This window comes from Lepisma saccharinum, chromosome 13, assembly GCF_977018435.1.
Source record: "Lepisma saccharinum chromosome 13, izLepSacc3.1, whole genome shotgun sequence".
NCBI lineage: Eukaryota > Metazoa > Arthropoda > Insecta > Zygentoma > Lepismatidae > Lepisma > Lepisma saccharinum.
Window position 1 is genome coordinate 5643035 of NC_139241.1, and position 20607 is coordinate 5663641.

The 20607-nt window shown below is 42.7% G+C and overlaps 1 protein-coding gene across 5 annotated transcripts in view; it reads right to left on the minus strand.

Annotated features, from left to right (window-relative positions):
* Positions 1-2212: 2212 nt before the first annotated feature.
* Positions 2213-20607, minus strand: part of LOC145997157 (uncharacterized) — a 65507-nt gene continuing 47112 nt past the window's right edge. For 4 of the 5 annotated variants that reach the window (XM_083133827.1, XM_083133825.1, XM_083133826.1 and 1 more), the window contains one exon: positions 2213-4067. In XM_083133827.1, the coding sequence (XP_082989953.1) occupies positions 2744-4067 (1324 nt within the window). In that variant the 3' untranslated portion in view covers positions 2213-2743. The remainder of the gene's footprint in view (positions 4068-20607) is intronic. The other variant, XR_014442870.1, reaches the window with a different exon arrangement.

A 20607-nucleotide genomic window follows, 5' to 3' on the forward strand; every position in this document is an offset into this window, starting at 1 on the left:
AGACAGTACCATTATCACTTGTACGTATGTACAAGGAAAAATTTCCGAATGGATGGTAGTGTGTTTTTCAAACAAATATGTATACTCTTCCAATTTCCATGCACGAAACGACAACACCTTTAAACTGCTTAGGACCTGAAGTTTTTCCCTTAATGAAACATACATGTGTAGTACGGTTTTTTACAATATGTTTGGTTATTCATTATGTGATGAAATTGTAGTCATTCAGAAAATGTACCTTGTACAGGGAAAGATTGATTAATATGATATTTTACATTTAATTTATCATAACTGGTAAAAAATATAACAAGTGCACTCAGACAATATCATTACCACTTGTACGTATGTACAAGGAATAATTTCCGAATGGATGGTAGTGTGTTTTATGTCACTGCACAATGTCAAAATGTTACAATGCCGATGCACGAAACTACATACCTGAAACTGCTTAGGACCTCAAGCTTTTTCCTTAATGAAACAACATATGTAAGCTATATTACGTGATGAGATGGTAGTCGTTCGTAAATGTACCTTGTACATGTAACGGTTGATTATTTTTTTCAATTTTTAAGTGCTCTTTCAGTTTGTTATGAATACGATTTAATTTCCATTTGCACCATTATATGTCAGGCCATTTTCAATATACTGTATAATAATTGTTTTGATTTTGTGATTATATTAAGACTCACATTATATTAAACAACATGTTTTATTCTACAGTACTTACGTACAGCTACGAGCTAAATAGGTAAATAAGTTAGGCAGGTTTTCTTTATTTCTGTACTTGGTTAGGTTAGGCAGGTCAGGTTTGGTGCTTTTAGCATCTCCAGTTTGCTACAGCTGTCCCTAGCCTCTTGTGATTCAGAATATAAAATGATGAACATTTGTGTCGAGCATTCTCGTCACTGCAAAATCATTTTTTCCCATTATGTTAATTGGAGTAGGTGGATAATAATTTGAAAAGTTCGAAGGAACAATTCCCTACTACTTTGAAAGATTGCAGGCTACATTGTGTAATGTCACAAATTTATTTTACATTAAATGAGAGTACAGGACTTGTATGGCCTATTTCTAGGACAGTAGCTTCATTTTAATTTTATCTCTTACGTTTTCTGACATTTTTCAGTTTAAAAAAGAACAAAATTGGAATGGTAGTTATAAGCAGACATAAGCATAAACACAAGAAACCACGACTTTCTCCAGTTTCTATGTGTTTCACTGGAAAACGGGGTGGACGACACCGAATATTTTTGTGAATAACTTCACCTTATACAAATTGAAATATGTAAAAGGAGTTTACATTATTTTTTAAAGTCATGCGATATTTTGTGTTTATGGTTACAGTGCATTAAAGATGGAAGCCCAATATGCATTTTAAAAACATCAAGTTGGTATAATTAACTATAAGCATATATTTTTTGCTAGACAGGCAAAATTAATAAAATTTGAATAATGTGTGATGATCACGATGCCAATATTGACAAAACTTTAAAAAGTACATTGATACAATATTTCTCATTTAACTTACATGTGATTTCTGATTTGCAGTACGAATTTATAATATGAAATACGAAATGGGAAAATTATTTTTGCTGTAGAAAGAAATCGAACTAGTGTACGTTTCGCTATGGTATGCAAATAATGTGTTCAAATCGGTTTGGGATAACCTTTCAACACAACAGCTGGCATACGCAATATCGCCATCTTATTTCCGACACAACACAACGCGCTGTTAAGCACTTTAATAAAGCAAAAGAGTGTCTTTAGATTTAACGACAACATTAGAGGTCTGTTAGCCTTAACGAAGGTTGGAGAAATGCCTCAATGTGCTAATGTAGTGTTAACTTGATGTAACGCTTGTTTAAAACTTAACGTGCGTTGAGCGAAAAGGCCATAAGACTGTTACTTAAACACAACAAGCCCTGCGTGTAGAAGAGTTTTTATACTGCCAGCCGGGGACGTAGCAGTTTTCCTTACGATTGAACGTAAAAACATGAAATAATGGTTAAATCAATGGTTCTTAACATATTGCAAATCGCATTCATATATTAAACGTCGGGTGAGAAGATTACATGTTCGTACAAACATGAATGAAAATACGAACTCTATTTTCAAGAATAATTTTATTATACATTTTTGCATTATCAAATCAAGAGCGTTGTTTCTGCTACATTTTTTCCTTCTAAATAAAATGTGTTTAATCATACCCATTTGTTGTAATTTCACGAGGTATTTCAAGACTACTAGTATATAGGCGGTAGTTATAGTAAACATGATAGGCATACAGTGTATTTTGGTATCACCCTTGTTGACTTGTGGGATGCCCCATATGCTATTAGAATATATGGGACCTGCATTGCAAGTAGAATTTTGTATCAAGGCATTTTCTAGTAAGGTCGTCGTATTTCAAACATTACAGTCTCTATGGACTTGTTTTCTCGAATGCCTTTTCACGCGTACACATATTGTAAATCTTTTATTGCACTGAAGCCATCCGTAGGAACGGATTCCCTCGTGGATTCTCATATGAGCCTTGAAGCTTTCATTCCGACCAAACCTCTTACTGAACTGAGGCACCTGTATGACGAATTCCCTAGTGGGTTCTCAAATGAATTTTCAAATTTCCACTTTGTGTAAATCTCATATTGCATTGGGGGCATTCGTATGGACAAATACCTTCATGACATCTCATATGCGATTTGAAGTGTTCCTTTTGAGAAAATCTCTTATTGCACCGAGAACATTAATATGGACGAATTCCCTCGTGGATTCTCAAATGACGTTTCAAGTGTCCACTTTGCGAAAATCTTTTATTGCACTGAGGACATCTGTAGGGACGTATTCCCTCGTGGATATTCAAGTGCCTTTTCAAGCTCACATTTTCAGTAAATCTCATATTGCACTGAGGGCATCCGTATGGACGTATTCCCTCGTGGATTCTCAAATGATTTATCAAGGTTCTACGTTCTGTAAATGTCTTATTGCACTGAGAGCATCCGTATGGACGAATTCCCTCGTGACTTCTCAAATGCTTTTTCAAGTCCCCACTTGCTGCATATCTCTTATTGCACTGAGGGCATCCGTATGGACGTATTCCCTCGTGGATTCTCAAATGTTTTATCAAGGTTCCACTTTCTGTAAATCTCTTATTGCACCGAGAGCATCCGTATGGACGAATTCCCTCGTGACTTCTCAAATGCTTTTTCAGGTTGCTACTTTCCGTAAATCGTTTCTTGCATTGGGTGCATTCGTGTGGACGAATACCCTCATGATATCTCATATGCGATTTCAAGTGCACCTTTTGAGAAAATCTCTTATTGCAACGAGAACATTCATATGGAAGAATTCCCTCGTGGATTCTCAAATGTTTTATCAAGGTTCTACGTTCTGTAAATCTCTTATTGCACTGAGAGCATCCGTATGGACGAATTCCCTCGTGGATTTTCAAATGCCTTTTCAAGTCCCCACTTGCCGTATATCTCTTATTGCACTGAGGGCAACCGTATGGACGTATTCCCTCGTGGATTCTCAAATGACGTTTCAAGTTTCCACTTTGCGAAAATCTTTTATTGCATTGAGGGCATTCGTGAGGACGAATGTCTTCATGAATTCTCAAATGTCTTTTCAAGTTCCCACTTTTAGTAAATCTCATATTGCATTGGGGGCATTCGTATGGACGATATCCTTTGTGGATTTTCGAATGCGTTTTCAAGTCTCTACGTTTAGTCAATGTCTTTTTGCACTGAGGGCATTTATTAAATTTTAACACAATTAATTCATCGTGTGATTTGATATGGCACGTTAGGTGTACTTTGTTCCTAAATGACTTTCCACAATGAGCACAATTGAAGGGATACATACCTTCTTTTTGTATGTCATACTTTTCTTTCCAATTGGTGATATTCCTGTACTTGTGCTTAATTGAAGCAGCTGATTTTCTCAATGATATTTCATTGACATGTTGGGTTTTAAGATCTCCACCAACAATTTCAACAGCACATATGATTTCTGACCGTTTGTCACTATTTCTGGTCAAATCAGGTATTACTAAATGTCCTTCTTCCTTCCTAAAAGAAATATATATATGATGAATACATTGCAAGAAAATGTCATCATTACAACACAGAGGCAACACACCATTCAATTTACCCTTGAAAAAGTGTGTAATTGCATGTAAAATCACCTAACCCAGAACGAAAGATTTCTTTACATGTACTTCTACTTCATGGCAATTCCCTCCTTAATGTACCGTTCTACGGCAGGCAGCCATTACATCCGGGCAGGTAGCCAGTTCGGCCTTAAGGCCGAATCGCACGGAACTAGAAATCAGTTAAGTGGGCCATCCATTTACAAAGAAAACGAGAGGGAAATGCTCCCTTGCCGTTGGCGAGACGCTGCGATTTGCCAAAAGCTGGAGTTAAATAGTTGCACACTTGCAGCTGGAAAATCAAGGTCACCCATTTCTCGTTGGGTTTTGTTGACTTCGCCCAACCATTGCATTCAGTCAATTTCTCGAGGCAGGACTTGGCTCCTATCCTTACAGAACATATAGTCGCTTGTTTCAATGTTGTTTTACATAGCGCCCTTTTTGAAAAGAAAAGAAATTATACATTGTTTTTTTTGGAATGAGAATTGTACATACAGCCATACGAACTTGCTGAATGAGTTTAAAACTGAACAACAGAGAAAATTACAGAAACTGTTCACACAACGACGAAGCTTGAAATCTAGAAATATATTTCGAAGGGAATTAATTTATCCTTCATGCATTTCATGAAATCAACATAATTCCTCGTCTAGGTTCCGTCACCAGTGTAACTTGGACCTAGCTTTGGGAAGGGGGAGGACAGAACATGAACATTAGGTTCCAAAGGGTTTAAAAATTTATTCTGCCGTTGTACATTTTAATAAACATGAAAATTTGTGGGGGAGGGGGTGTCCTCCCTTGCGCCTTGCCCTGTGGTCTACAGGGATTAACGCGCACAGCTGAAAACAAGAGTATTTGGTCCGAATCTGCGATAAATAAAGGATGCTTATTAATTTTCTCAATCAGTATTATATATTTCCAATACCGTCATAACCCTAATTAGTAATTACATAAAGATGCGAATAGAAATGGGGAATTATGAAACAGGGACCTCTCCTACAGAATTATATTGCCCCTGTTGATGTAAGAATGTAAAAATATGTATCTAGCATTAGGATCGTTATTTACTTATTTTTATAATTTTGATTTAGAATATATATTCTTAGCACACATCCTCAATTCAAGCTTGGGAACAAATAATTAACAATAATAATAATAATAATAATAATAATAACTGAAATTCGGTATTACAATATTTATAAAATGTTCAAAATAGCCATCTATATAGATTACACCAATTAAATACAGGAGAGCTTACTGTATACTACTGACATGCAAATTAAATGTAAATTAAATACAATGTACGGAAAAACCTAGTTTAAGCTTTTGATTTGGGAGGGGCGATCGCCCCATCACCCTCCCCGTTGAACCGCGCCTGGTAAAAAAGTATGCATAAATAGTTAAATACCAATACAGAAAATTCCCCCCAAGCCGCCAACCACCTCCATCAAACACCAGAACAACGGGAAAGCAAGCTTTGGGCACGCGCGAATTGGCCAGACTGGTGCAAAACTTCTAAACGTTTGGAATGCCTGAATATTTTGGAAAACTGAAAAGATTTTGGAACTTGACCTAACCCGCAACCCTCCCCCCATTCCACTTTCACATCTGGTTGGGATAGCAATAAACCTTTATCTTGCCTGGAGCGAAGGTCAGCGAGCTTGAGCAGGAGAAAAACATGCAAGCTTCCTTGCAAATGGATGGCCCGCTTTGGTTGGCGCTGAACTGGCTATCTGCCTGAATGTGATGGCTGCTGCATGCCTGTTTGACTGGTTTGGAGGAATGGAGTCCATTAGTGGTGACTTCACAGCAGACGACGCGCTGGGACTGAGTCTTCACAACGAGAGACCGTGTTTTCTTCGTATCCAATTCAATGCTATTTTCCTTCGGAAAGGGTATTTTTATTTATTGTGACAGCAGTTAAGAAACAAAATTGTGTTGTGCATTGTATACGAGGGTCACTATTAGTAGAGACAATTGGACAGTTCTAAATAATCTTTTGAGGCTCGAATCATCATTTGAGGCTTGTCGTAGCCTTTTATGATGTATATTTTGAGGGCACAGAGTTGGCAACACTGTGGGCTCTTACTGTAGCTTTTTATGAGGGGGGCCCATTGCTCCCTGTTTACATCTGGCAACACAACCGTAGATTTTTTGACAGTGTTGTTAACCTACTGGGTTTTTCACTGTAAATTTTCATCAAAGGGCCTGAGGGGTCTATGTATTTTTTATGTCTGGCAACACTGTTGGGGGCCTAGTGTTGGCGACCTGTGGGCTCTTACTGTAGCTTTTTATGAGGGGGACCTATTGTTTTTTTTTATATTTGGCAACTCTATTGGATGTTTCTTCTTTGAGGCTTGGGTTTTGCCAACCCATCCGAAGAAAATTCCACTATATGATTTTTCACTGGCTAAGCTAACCTACAAATAGGAGTTGGCAGCACTGACGAGGCTCGAATTATTATTTGAGGCTCGAATCATTATTTGATGCTCGTCGGTGTTGCGAACCCACTCTACAAAAATTCTACTATATGATATTTTGAAGCCTTTCACGGTGTATGTTAATTTTACTAGCAGTGTTTCCTACCAGCAGTGTTTCCAACTTGTTGTAGCCTTTCACGGTGTATAATTTTTTTAGCTTTTTGTGTGTGTGTGAGTGTACGTGTGCCCCGAACAAAACGTAGCTTTTCACGATGTGCTTTTGATAATGTATGTTAACCTCACTAACAGTATTACCAACTTGCTCTACAAAACACTAAACTCGCTGAAATGGCGCTTGCTGAAATGATGCTCGCTGAAAATGGACGCTCGGGGTCAGTTCTCGGAGAGAGGTTAATTTAACCTAATTTTTTTTGTACGAAGCAAACATACGTAGGGGGTAAAAAAAAGGGCTTTAGTAGTGCAGGTGGGCCGGTTGAACGTTATTAAGTGAGGATCAAAAAAAAAACCTCAAAAAGTCACTTTCTCTCCACGTTCCGCGACTCATTTATTGCGGTGATGATGTTTCGCAGCGAAGAAAACAGCACCAAAACATAAAAAAAACTCACTTCAATTCACTGAAGTGAGCCACAGTGTTGCAAAACCTACGAAAATTTCATCAAAACCTCAAAACCTCACTTTCTCTCCACGTTCCGCGCATTTATTCGTTGCGCTGACACAGCGTGATGAGTAAGTAATGCACTCTCTCATCCTTTGAAGGATGAATGCACCTTATCGTAATTTTCCAACTGTGGGACCAAATGTTTATATATCGCGACCTTTGTAAACCTCTTTCGGGAACAATGTGTCGCACACACACACGCGCGCGCGCGTGCCTGTATTGTGACGCAAGCAAACAAAAAAAAAAACTTTGCCTGTCATTACAAAAAAAAAAAACTTTGACCGTATTCTTAAATAACTAACAAGGACAATGAATCTTTTTGGCTTCCGCAAACAGATCAACATGGAGACTGCACCGCCAAATTTCAATAACCTCTTACCTTCCGTGTTATCTAAACTCAATGGTTTACTGATTGTTCATCTCAACAGCATTTGGACGAAACTGAATGACGATGTGGGCAAGATGTTTTATGTTTTTAATAACAATTTACATTTCTACGAAATTCCGATCGACGGGAAACTTCAAATCACCGTGAATCCGGAAAACGCAGGCGAAATCAAAATTTCTACCGGCAAGAATATTTTTCGAATCAAGCACGACAAGATGCTTTCTAACATTACGTACTATGTTTCTGCAGGAGATTATCTTTACATGGAACTTCTCGGAGATTACGACAAACTCATTCCTCTCTTTGTAGAATTACGAATCGTCTATCCTATTATAAATAACCGTTAACCAAAAATGCCTAACGACATTTTCGGCAACACCAAGCGTGTAGACCACGCACAAGAGATTCTCATGTTGGACATTCGAGTTAAGAAGTTGAGGACCGATTTGATTGCTTTGCAGGAGACCTTAAACAAAAGTTTAGAGTCGGAAATCGCTACGCTCCAAACGCAATGTCTCGACCCCATTCTGAAAATCGATTCCGAACTGAAGACGCTGATAAAAAATTATGTCGACGTACCTTCTTACGACAACGTTCAAAATATACAGTTGAGCGTGGATTCGCTTCAAAATGATTTGGCCAAATTACAGCAATTTCAATCGAAAAATGAAGATTTGGAAAAATTGAAACTCGAAATCGAAGAACGAACTTCCGCAATAGAAAAGAATTTCTCTGAACTTCAAACCGTCGTGAACGATATAGATGCAGAACGCTTACATGTCGTCGTTTCCAAATTACAAGAAAAATTCACCAGCACGTTGGAAGAAATTAAATCCAAGTTGCAGACTTTGGAAGATACAATGACGAACCTACCATCGTCGGACGAACTGCAGGTCATCGGTAAAAGCGTCGCGAACATAAAAATTCAATTGGAGGCGTATCGAGATTTCGAACACATTCAAACCACCATCGCTACGATTCAGGCGTCCTTGGAATTGATCAACGAAGAAATTAAAAATATTCACGCTGAAGCAAGAGCGTTGACGAGCATTCAAGACACGTTAAGCACGGTTCAGCAGAAGATCGAATATTTAGAAAATTTGAACGTCGAAACGAATCTCGCTCATTTTCATCACGTACTCGACAACATACAGGGTGACTTGGAATCGTTACGGACGAGCGTGCCTTCGAGTGAAGATTTGGAAAAATTGAAAACGGCGGTGACGGCACTATCCGATTCGAACGACATCAAAAGTTCATTGAGCGATCTCGAGAGTAGGGTGGCCAATCTCCCCACCTCCAAAGAATTGCACGCTTTGAAAAGAAACATATCTCGAATGCTGAAACGACTAGAAACGGAAACGGCGAACGTGGAACAGATTCGAGACGAAATTAGTTCGCTGGTGTCGACGCTGCCCACTTCGCAGAGCGTCGCCGACCTTCACACGCAGTTTACAGAGATGCGAAGGATCGTGAACGATCTTACCGAGAAGAGCTCGAAATTGAATCAAGTCGAGAACCTTCAGAACATTGTCGTCAACATCAGAGATCAAGTTGGAGTGCTGGAATCCACGCAGGAATCGACGCTGGCCTCTTTCGGTGCCAAGTTGCAAGAACTCAACGAAAACTACAAGCAGTTGAACGTGGAAGTGAAAATCAAACCGTCGTTTTCTGCCGTAACGGATACCATAATCGAGCATTTGCTGCCCATCGAAAATAAACTCGGACAAGTTCACAGTAATCTCGTCACCTTCGACACTAAATTCGCCAAATTGTTCACCTTGCAAGCCATCGAAATCAACAGCGTTCCCAATCAACAGAGAATCTCCACGTTCGTCGAAGGTAACAAACTGTACATGTTGCATCCTTATCATCCGTACTACAAGTTTCTCCTCGATGGCACAATTCAGATAAACGAATTTTCATACTGGTCTCACGGCAGAAAAGCTAGCGTTCCCACCATGACCTTAATATCGAATCGTGGTGTTCAGAAAGCAGGAAACATTCCTCTGGCACGTTGGAACGAAACGCGCAACATATATGAAATACACGAAGACGAAGATCTTACCGTTTTCGACGTGAGTGCCGGCGATAAGCTGATCATTCAAAACACGAGCGAGGTGCCACCCTCTTTGAATCCCATCACGCTGGTGCTTCTTTTCAAAGGTAATCTCTAAAATAATAAAATGTCTAGGCAAGCCATTGTCGAAGAATTGCATAAACCTGCACGCCGCAACTACGAACGTTTGGCTGTGGTAACCAAGGGCATCGACGACCTCTGGCAAAGCGATCTCGTGGAGATGAGTAGCGGCAATTTGAAAAACGTACATAAATTGAACAAGGGCAACAAGTACCTCCTCACCGTCATAGACACATTTTCGAAATTCGCATGGGCTCTACCTTTGAAGGCGAAAACGGGAACATGCGTCACGGAAGCATTCAAATTAATTTTTCGCGAAAGCGACGGCAGACAACCACGGTTTCTGCAAACGGACAAGGGGAAGGAATTTTACAACGCCGTATTCCAAAAGTTTATTCAAAAACATGACATTCGACATTATTCGACCTTCAGTCACATCAAAGCCGGCATCGTGGAAAGATTCAATCGAACCTTGAAAACACACATGTGGAAACGATTCACGCTTCGGGGAAATTACAAATGGGTCGACATCCTGCCGGAACTCGTCGACACCTATAATGATACGGTACACAGAACGATAGGCATGAAGCCAGCTGACGTTACGAAATCTGACGAGCAGCGTTTAATTTCTACAGTTTACTGTCCAAAGTACACACCCACGACAAAAAGAGCTAAATACAAAATTGGAGACCAGGTGAGGATCAGCAAATTCAAACGCACCTTCGAGAAGGGATTCACAAAAAATTGGAGCACAGAACTCTTTACGGTGGTTCGAGTTTTACCCGGAAACCGACACACGTATATAATAAAAGATAGTAGCGGCGAGATTTTGAAAGGAAGATTTTACGAAGAGGAACTTTCTAAAACGAAACACTCCGACACGTACCTCATCGAGAAAGTATTGCGTAGGAAAGGTGACAAACTGTTTGTCAAATGGCTGGGACTTCCGGAAAAGAGTTGGATCGACGCGAACGAAGTGATCTTGTGAGTACGTGGAACGTGGTGAAGCGTCTACCGGATCCGGAAAGTCAAACGAGAAAAAAAAAGAACGGTGAGTTGCTTCCCGACAGCATCCGCTGTCTGATCGTAGGTCCTTCGGGGTGTGGGAAAACGACACTGCTCGTGGACAATTTTCTCCTCGCACCGAATTGGTTAGATTGGAAGAACAGGCACCTGTACGTGTTCTCGAAAAGTTTGGAGCAATCCAAATACCAGCAACTGATAAAACTGTACGATGGTCTGGACATTGCAACGTTCGCCTCGGAAATAAAACCACTCGACGATTGTCGTGAAAATTCAGTCGTTGTGTTCGACGACGTCATCCTGGAAAATCAAAATGAAATTCGCAACTTTTTCACGCAAGGTCGTCACAAAGGAATGGATTGCTTCTACCTAGCTCAAACGTTTTCCAAAATTCCAAAACAGTTAGTACGCGACAACGCTAATTTCATATGTTTGTTTCGTCAAGATCACACCAACCTCAAGCACGCGTACGATGACTACGTAGGCGGAGACATGAACTACAATCAATTTTCGGAACGCTGCCGCTCTACTTGCTGGAACGGTGATGATTTCGGATTCGCGACGATCGACATGACGAGGAAACCCAACGACGGAAAATACAGAAACAAAATCAACGACTTTCTAAACGTTGCAACGTTGTGAGAAACGACGTATATAAATAAACGTTATGACGAAACGAAAAATCGAAGACGAAAATCTCAAGCTTCGCGATTACCTCGCGAAACGCTTCAAAGGTTGGAAATCCGAGAATCGCGGATTCTACGAAGAGAAGAAACGTCAGGATCAACCTGTGATCGATGCCATCAGCGGTCTAGGTAAAGAAATTAAAAGTGTCACGGAACAAAATAAAAATTTGATCAACGAACTCGTACCGCTCGCAGCTAAAAGTTACGCTGTACCCACGCCCATTTCGAGCATTCCTTCGACACCGTTCGACCTGAAGGATGCACCGGCACGACGTCGAGCCATTGGTAGCACGTCGTCTTCGGATAAAATCGAGTTGGGACCTTTGGCACGAGACTACCTGAGTACGGGGAAATTCGACAAGGATGAAGTGTTCGGATTGTATCCTAGCATGGAAACCAACGAAGGCGGTGGTGTGGTGTGGAAGATTGGGAAATCGAAGGTGACCTTCGAAGGCAACGACATTAAAGTTAATTTAGGCGAGAAGGATAGTTGGACCAGGTATCCGGGTACGGTGGGACTGTGGGAACTCGTTGCCAAAAAGCAGCCGAAAGATTACACCGACGAAGATTACCAGAGTTACAAGGAAATTCTGATCATGACGGATGCCTTGTACCAGAACAACGACGCCTCGCAGAATAGGGTGAAATCGAGCAGCGGCGAGAAGTACAGGAATCTCATCAAACCGATTTGGAACCAGGTCAAAACAGGCAGCGGCGTCAAACGCTACAACACGTTACACAAAGAATTCGTTTGGGTGGACGACGTGAGGAAGCTCGTGGACCGATTGTTGGTGATAGCCGGCGAAGAGAATGCAGGCAACCGTAATTTCTACAACGAGAAGGTTGGCATCGTGGACATGATCAGCACGAAACTTTCCAACTTCATCGTGAACGACGACAAGGGCATAGGTTACCTGATCAAAATCATCAACACGCTGCCTCCGAGATTCTGGAACGTGGCCGAAGGAAAAGGACTCGTGAACGACATCATCAACAAGTTACCTTTCGAGATGCATTTACCTGGCTACCAGTACTGCGGACCGGGTACCAAACTCGAGAAAAGATTGGAGAGAGGAGACAAGGGTGTGAATCCGTTGGACGCCGCATGCAAAGATCACGACATCGCTTACAACACCACGCAGACGGATCTGGATGCACGTCACGAAGCAGACAGAAAGTTAGAGCACGCAGCTTTCGAAAGGTTCGTGAGCAGAGACGCATCGCTGGGTGAACGGGTCGCCGCACTGGGTACAACCATCGCCATGAACACGAAACAAAAATTGGGGTGGGGTATATAAATAACATACCGTAAAAAAACTACACAAGAAAAAATCTCAGAATATATATATAAATAACATACCGTGAAAATAACACATAGAGCATCAACATGAAGCCCAAGGGTGTCGTGTACCAGATACCATACTCCAATCTTAAAAATCTAGGTGCCCTCGATGGGTTACTCACCAAGAAACAACGCGAGAAGAAACGTTCTTGCTTGAGCAAAGGACACGGAATGAAATTACTTGTCAGCACACCTCAATTGAGACGCTTGCAGCGTTCGCGGAAACAGCAAAAGATCGGAGGTTTCATATTCAGCATCCCGGCCATCCTAGCAGCATTGGGGGCCGTTGGAAGTTTGGCTGGCGGAAGTGCCGCCATCGCGAAAACCGTCATCGACTCGAAGAAGAACAAGGCGGAATTGGAAGAACAGAAACGTCACAACCTGGCCATGGAGAAGAAAGGGGGGAAGGGCGTGATGAAGAAGTTTAAAAAAAAGAAACAACAGCACTCACCAACCGAGACATTGAATCTCTGATCGAACCGTTACAAATCAAACACTTCAGAGGAGTTTTCATGTCCGACTCGTTACCTTCAAGCGTTAAAAGAAGAGAATGCGGAGTAGTCAACTTGGACGGTCAAGAAAATCCAGGCACGCATTGGATATGTTACCACAAAAATGATGATAAAGCATTCGTTTTCGATTCTTTCGGAGGTGTTCCACCTACAAATTTAATTCATTATCTGAAAACGAACAAAACCTCTATATACTACAACGACGAACGCATTCAAAATTTCGGAGACGTGAACTGCGGTCATCTCTGCCTCTCCGTGCTCGCGTTTCTCTCTAAAATAAATAACCCTACGATCGAGGATTTCCAGAAAGCATTGTGGAACCTCAAACAGCATCACTAGGATGGGCGTGTTCCATCTCACGAGCGAATCTTCAATCTTGAAACTCACGCTGCACGACGACATCGTCTATCCTAAATCCGTGGCTCTGCGTGCATTCTACAGCATGTACCTCATACCTAACGTCACGCAGCACAACAACAAAATTAGCGTCGGAAGCGAACACATCGTCGTCACGCCAGGACAATACAATCTTTCCACTTTGCAAGCTCAATTACCCAAAGGCACATACCTTTCTCAAAATTCGGTCACGCACAGAGTGGAAATCCTATCCGCGACGGAGACCGTGGACCTGGGCACCATGGGAGAACTTTTAGGTTTCGAGAACAACCACCCAAAACTCGAAGCTGGCATCAAGCACGTAGCAACCAACATTCCTAAATTCTTGGCCATAGAGACTCTGAACGTACACTGCAACGTGGCGGAAGGCATGATCACGAAATCTTCGGACGGATTATTAGGAAGTCACAAGCAGACGGGAATCATAGCCACTTTCAAACCAAGTTCCGAGTTCATGGAACCGATCATCTACACGCCCTCTTCGCCGATCTATTTTCCAGTATGTCGCAACCGCATAGACGACATAGAGTTGGTGGTGACGAACGAGAAAGGAGACGTGGTGGATTTCGCAGGTGCCACTACGACGGCCATCGTGGAGATCAACGTATAATAAATAACCATACATGTAAAATGGAGCAAATCGAAAGTTACGAATTGCAATCTTTCCCTCCCAACCGTCGCACGTTCGCCAATCTGAACGAAGCGAACAGGGAGATCGAATACGACGTGGACGTAGGCGACGGGTTCATTCATCCTCACAGAGCGGACCTCTACCTTCAATTCGACGTGGTGAAGAAGGAAAGCGGAGACGCGTTTCCTGCAGCAGCAAACTTGATACTCGTGGACAACTTCGTGCCTCACCTGTTCTCGCAGGTGGAGGTGAGGAAACACAACACCGTCATCGACAGAATAGATTATCCAGGCATCACGTCGACGGCAGTGGGAACGTTGAAATTATCCAAAACGGACGCAGCGTACTACCAGGCCGGGGGATTCGAAGCCGGGACCAAAATATCGACGAGAAGTCACACGGTGCTCTTTCCCATGCGTCTGCTGCCTGGTTTCTTCTCGGACTACAAGGAGATCATGTGGAAGGGAGGACTGAGGTTCACGTTTCGAAGAGCGGCCAACGACAACGACGCACTAATGCGATACGCTACTTTGGGTCCGGACGGCACCACGCCGATAGCCAATACTTTACCCGAAGCAGCGAAATGCGTCATCCGGAGCATGGAATTGAGAATGCCGGTGGTGGAATACGAAACGAACTACGCCCTCAAGTACAAAGCGGAGATCTTGAAAAGTCCGCAGGTGCCGATTCACTTTCACGGTTACCAGTGCGTGCAGAAGATGGCGTCGGGAAGTCACATGGAATTCGACGTGACGACACAGTTCAACAACATACAGTTCGACATGCCAGATTTCGTCGTAGTGCTTTTTCAGACCGGGAGGGACAAGAATCAGGAAAAAGATTCCAGCAAGTTCGACGACTGCAAGATCAAGAACGTTTATCTGAAGAACGGTAGGAACGAAGTGTTCCCGCGCGAGAATTACAACCTCGACATGACCAAAGACGATTACCTCAAACTTTACGAAGCTTACACGGCTTACAAACGCGTGACCGAGGGAAGCGTGGACGTGTACTACGCGCCCAGCGAATTCAAAACACGCAGGCCGATGTTCGTTATCAACACCACGAAAAGAAAGCAAGTGGTGGTCAACGATCGTACCAACATCAAGATTGTATGCGAGTTCCACGACGCCCTGCCTGCAGATACTCTGTGCAGTGTCATTCTTATTGCAGAGAAAACATTTGTGTATGACGTCAAGAATGAAAGAGTGACTGAACAGTTTTAAATAAATAAAAAAAATAGCACACAATAAGAAATGTGGAATTTTATATATATAAGTACAAATTGCAATTAGCAGTTTCCAGAAGTTTAATTTTGCTGTGCCATGCATGCATGTAATCGAGGAAGTGGAAGTAAATTAAAATTGTTTTTTTTTTTTTCGCATTGCCTATTACTTTTTGTTACACTCTGGGCAGGCCTTACTAGTTTGGAGGCGATAGTGGCCCCACATTCAAGAATACACCTCTTGTCGTCTTGTGCATCCAGAGCAACTTTCCTGACAATATTAGTTGTAAGCACATGATCGACGCTTTGGATACGATGCTCTTTTTGTAGAATGGGCGATTTTGTTCTGAGGCACTCGAGGTAATCCTCAAACTTGAGGTGCTCCCGAACCACTTGCCTGCTTACACCCTTTGCCTTTTTTGTTACAGAACCCTCAGCTCGGATCGCATAGGCTTTGGCACGAAGTCCAGCAAACTCCACAATCACATCCCCGTCTTTCTCGTCCTTGAGTTTGCCGGGTATTTTTTTGTTCCGGGGCAGAATTCCATACCGGTTTAGCTGGGGATAGCCCGATGTGTCGAAGAGCTTGACAAGAGCTGGAACTTTGGCTATATCACCATACGCATCGGCCGTGCGAACATGGTACACCAAGCTGTCTGTGTCTGTGTAGAGGAGCGAGATATTGTGGTTGTAGTGTGCACGTAGTATGCCGTAATATGTTTCGAACATGCACAACTTGCTCAGATCCAAAACTGCAGCTCCCACATAGATGGGCTTGTTGAGTAGCACCTCGCCCCGGTTCATGTGAATCAGAGACATCTGTTCGTTGTAAATTGTTCGAGACCTGAACAGCGGGCTTGCAACAAGTCGACGACACTGTGTTTTCTTCGTCACCAACCTCACATCAACGCGATTTCGCACATTCTCCATGGTCTTCCCAAATACCGCATTGTTCATTAATTTGAAAAAATCGCGATCAAGTTCCGAAGTGGCAGCAGTGCGATGTTTGGTGTTCAGTTCGATGTACGGCTTCAACCATGGAGACTGCCTGAACAAGAGCACGCGGTAAACTGCTTTGACCGAGACCCCTTGCTGCATTAACCACTGGAGGTTCCGGTAGTGTAGCACATAACGCTTTTTGGGCTCCAAGTCCATGACGAGCTTCGGTTGATCCGAGCCAGGTGGACACTTGAATTCCGGAGCAGGCGAAAGGTCACAGAATGTATCCTGCAGCTTCTCGGGGAAGTCAAGGTCCACCTCGGCAAAAAACCCAAACTCGTCGCACTCTTTTTCGATGTCGTGGTATAAAGGATCAACCCACTCAAACTGTCCTGTTGGGAGTGGCTGCATCATGGAGTGCCCGTAAAGATTATTCACATCAGTGTACATGATGTAGCTTGATGGTTGGGAGGGGTCGTAACCAGTGGCCATGTGGTGATTGTTGGCGTGTGCGAAGCGTTGCGACACTTGGACCATGCCGCCCCGGATAGCTCTCTCGATGAAAAGCATGATATCAATATCGGAGATAAGTGAAAGTTTAATTTTAGTCAGCAGGAGCATGGCCGACCATGCCAGTCCAGGAAGGCTGTAAAAATATACAGGGTCCATGTTGTAAATGTTTATCGCAGTCGCCCGAAACGCCTGGAACACATCGGCAAGAAGCGTCACATCAAGCTTCAGGTATGCATCGTGGTAATCACCAAAAGTTCGGCAACCCAACTTGACCCACATAGACTGAGCATGCTTGTACTCCTCGTCGGTAATACCTGAACCTCTCAGCTGGCTGTAGAACTTATCCTGGGGAGGCAGCAACTCTTCTTCGAACTTGGAAGGGTCGGTGACGTATTCGTAGGGGTAGACCCCTTTACGTCTGATGAGTGCGACATCTAAGTTCGGGAAACTTGATGTGGTAATGGCTAGTTGGTCGTCTCTGAGCTTCCCAGCAAGAGCATCCAGGCTTGCCTGGAGGAACCTCAGAGAGTCGAGGAACCGAAGCTCGATCCTCCTGTTTTTTGAGTCGGGGATCGGCACCCACTTGCTGACGCTAATATAACGCTCCTCGTTTTGTGCCAGGATATTGATTCTTGCATTGTCGTACCCTAGATGTGTAACCAAGTGATGGAAATCATATCCCGAGCCATTGTGAAAAAAAACCGGTATGAAGCGCGGGTCCCTGGCTCTCAAGTTACACCTGTTGCACCACGGGCCAATGTAGCTTCCGGTCCCATAATGGTCATGGTGGTGGACCTTTTTGTTATCGTCATTGAAGACTGAGTTGCAAACAGGACAATTTAGAGCCATTTCGTGCTGATGCTTGTCTTCCGGAGACAGAGGCAGCATGGGCTTGGGGGCCAACAGCACCTTCCCTATCTTGATGCCTTCCTGTTGCATTCTCTCCAGAAAGTGTTTGACCGGGTCGGGACCGCGATACACATAGGGCTCGGAGGCAATATGTTGGTCTCGCCACACCACAACATAGGAGTAACTCGAGGCCTCGTGGATTTGGAAAGGAATAGTAGAGGATGTTTCGGGGTTGGGATGGCAGTTAGACAGAGGTTGAAGAAAGGCCTCGAAGTCTGCTACAATATAGGCAGGATGCTTCACCATAGCACTGTGCATGCGAAAACACTCTACTGCACCAGGTTCGGGCAGGATGGTTCGTGCAGGCTTGTTGGTACCACAGTAGAGCATGTGGCGAGCTAGCTTCTCAGCAGCAATGTTGGGTCCTCGAGAGTGTTTGAATTTATAATGGTTTCGGTTGTCGAAAGTGGACAGGCACCTGCGACACACCACGATGTGACCATCATGTCTATTTTTCTGATTTGAAACAAGTCTGGAAAAAGAGCGAATAAGCGTATAATGGTGGCAGGTGTTATTCTTGATAAGAAGAAGGTCAATTTGCTGTGCACTATCATCATCTACATCACTTACCCGAATAGGGTAGACGATGTTTGCCTCGGTGAGACCGTAAACATTGATGGCTAATTGCAGGCCCAACAAGTCACGAGCACGAACCTCAAACTTGCGAATATGCGAGACTTCTACAGGGTAGGCAATCCCGGCCATTGCATCCTCCAGTTCCGACTCATACTGCTTGTAGTGTGCAACATAGCGTGGACTGTTTTCCCAAGGTATAGGGTGCAATGCTGCCAGCACCGACCAGAGGAAGCATTTGGTGTCTTTGTTCTGAATATTGAGAACAGCTTTCCTTGCTTCAACCTCGGGTGGCAGGGCAATATAGCTAGACCCTGCCAGTGGCAGGAACTTGTTAAGTGTCAGACAAAGTTCGTGGGGGTCGCCACACAGCGAACCGCCCGAGCCTTCAGCCTGATGCTCCTCGTGCTTTGCCACAAGCTCCTCGACAAACTTGTCGTAGATGCTGTCGAGGTCAGTGACATCTGCCTGATGCAGTGTTTTTGCTTTTGCGGCATGGAAGAATTTATATATTTCATCAGACGGTTTCTTATACTTGCAGCATAGCACAGCATAGAATTTAGTGGAGTGTGTGGCCAATGCATCGTTGAGGATGGATATTATCTTAGCTCGCTCGCTCTCCAGAAAACTACGCACATCGCAGAAGCTGTCTGATGTTATGTCAAAGTCTTCTAATAAATGCTCAAACGCAAACCGGTCTGCTTTCTTTGCCAGCTTGACGCGTTTGGCAGGTGGCGATGCATCGAGGGAGGTTACTTCTACCTTTCGCTTGGAAGGTTGCGGTAGAGATGTTCCAGTGCTCTTGCAAGTAAGCTGGTGTCGCTTGAAGTTGGCAATAGTAATATTTTTTCCACACTTAGAGCACAGTTTGGTCGCACATATTCGCTTTCCCGGCACACAAGTACGACAGTGTCTTTGAAAATTTTTACTTGACACAGCAGTTTGGCACGTAGGGCAATTTTTTACAGAACGCATAATGCAGAGATTTTTTGGGGGTATGTTATTTAATACCCAATGCTGTGCAATGCAAAATATAATTGTTAACTTTTTTTTAAAAAAAATCTATTTTTGAAATATTCTCTATAACCTTACTTGGGTTTTTCCGCCAAATTATATGCTTCTAGTCTCCTATACTTTGGTGGAGCCCGTTCAGGTTCTATCCCCCGCCATGTGGGTTCCTCTGCCAATCCAGCAAAGGTGAGATTTAGACAGCCAATAGAAATCTTGCTTACTTAAACCAATCAGAAAACACCACGTATAAATTATTAGCCAATCACAATCTCTGTTTTTTACTCGAGACACTAAGCCAATCAGAAAACAACGCGACTGATATGACATCATTATATTACGTAATAACTTGTTGCTACACTACAGCTTACAGGTTGGCAAAATCTGATATGAAAGCAGATAATACGCTTAAGTCTTATTTATATATAATTTTCATGGGCGTACAATATTGTCAACAGTATCATATTTGAGCAGGTCGCTTGTCACCTAAACACTACAGCTTACAGGTTGGCAAAATCTGATATGAAAGCAGATAATACGCTTAAGTCTTATTTATATATAATTTTCACGAACGTACAATATTGTCAACAGTATCATATTTGAGCAGGTCGCTTGTCACCTAAACACTACAGCTTACAGGTTGGCAAAATCTGATATGAAAGCAGATAATACGCTTAAGTCTTATTTATATATAATTTTCACGGGCGTACAATATTGTCAACAGTATCATATTTGAGCAGGTCGCTTGTCACCTAAACACTACAGCTTACAGGTTGGCAAAATCTGATATGAAAGCAGATAATACGCTTAAGTCTTATTTATATATAATTTTCACGGGCGTACAATATTGTCAACAGTATCATATTTGAGCAGGTCGCTTGTCACCTAAACACTACAGCTTACAGGTTGGTAAAATCTGATATGAAAGCAGATAATACGCTTAAGTCTTATTTATATATAATTTTCACGAACGTACAATATTGTCAACAGTATCATATTTGAGCAGGTCGCTTGTCACCTAAACACTACAGCTTACAGGTTGGCAAAATCTGATATGAAAGCAGATAATACGCTTA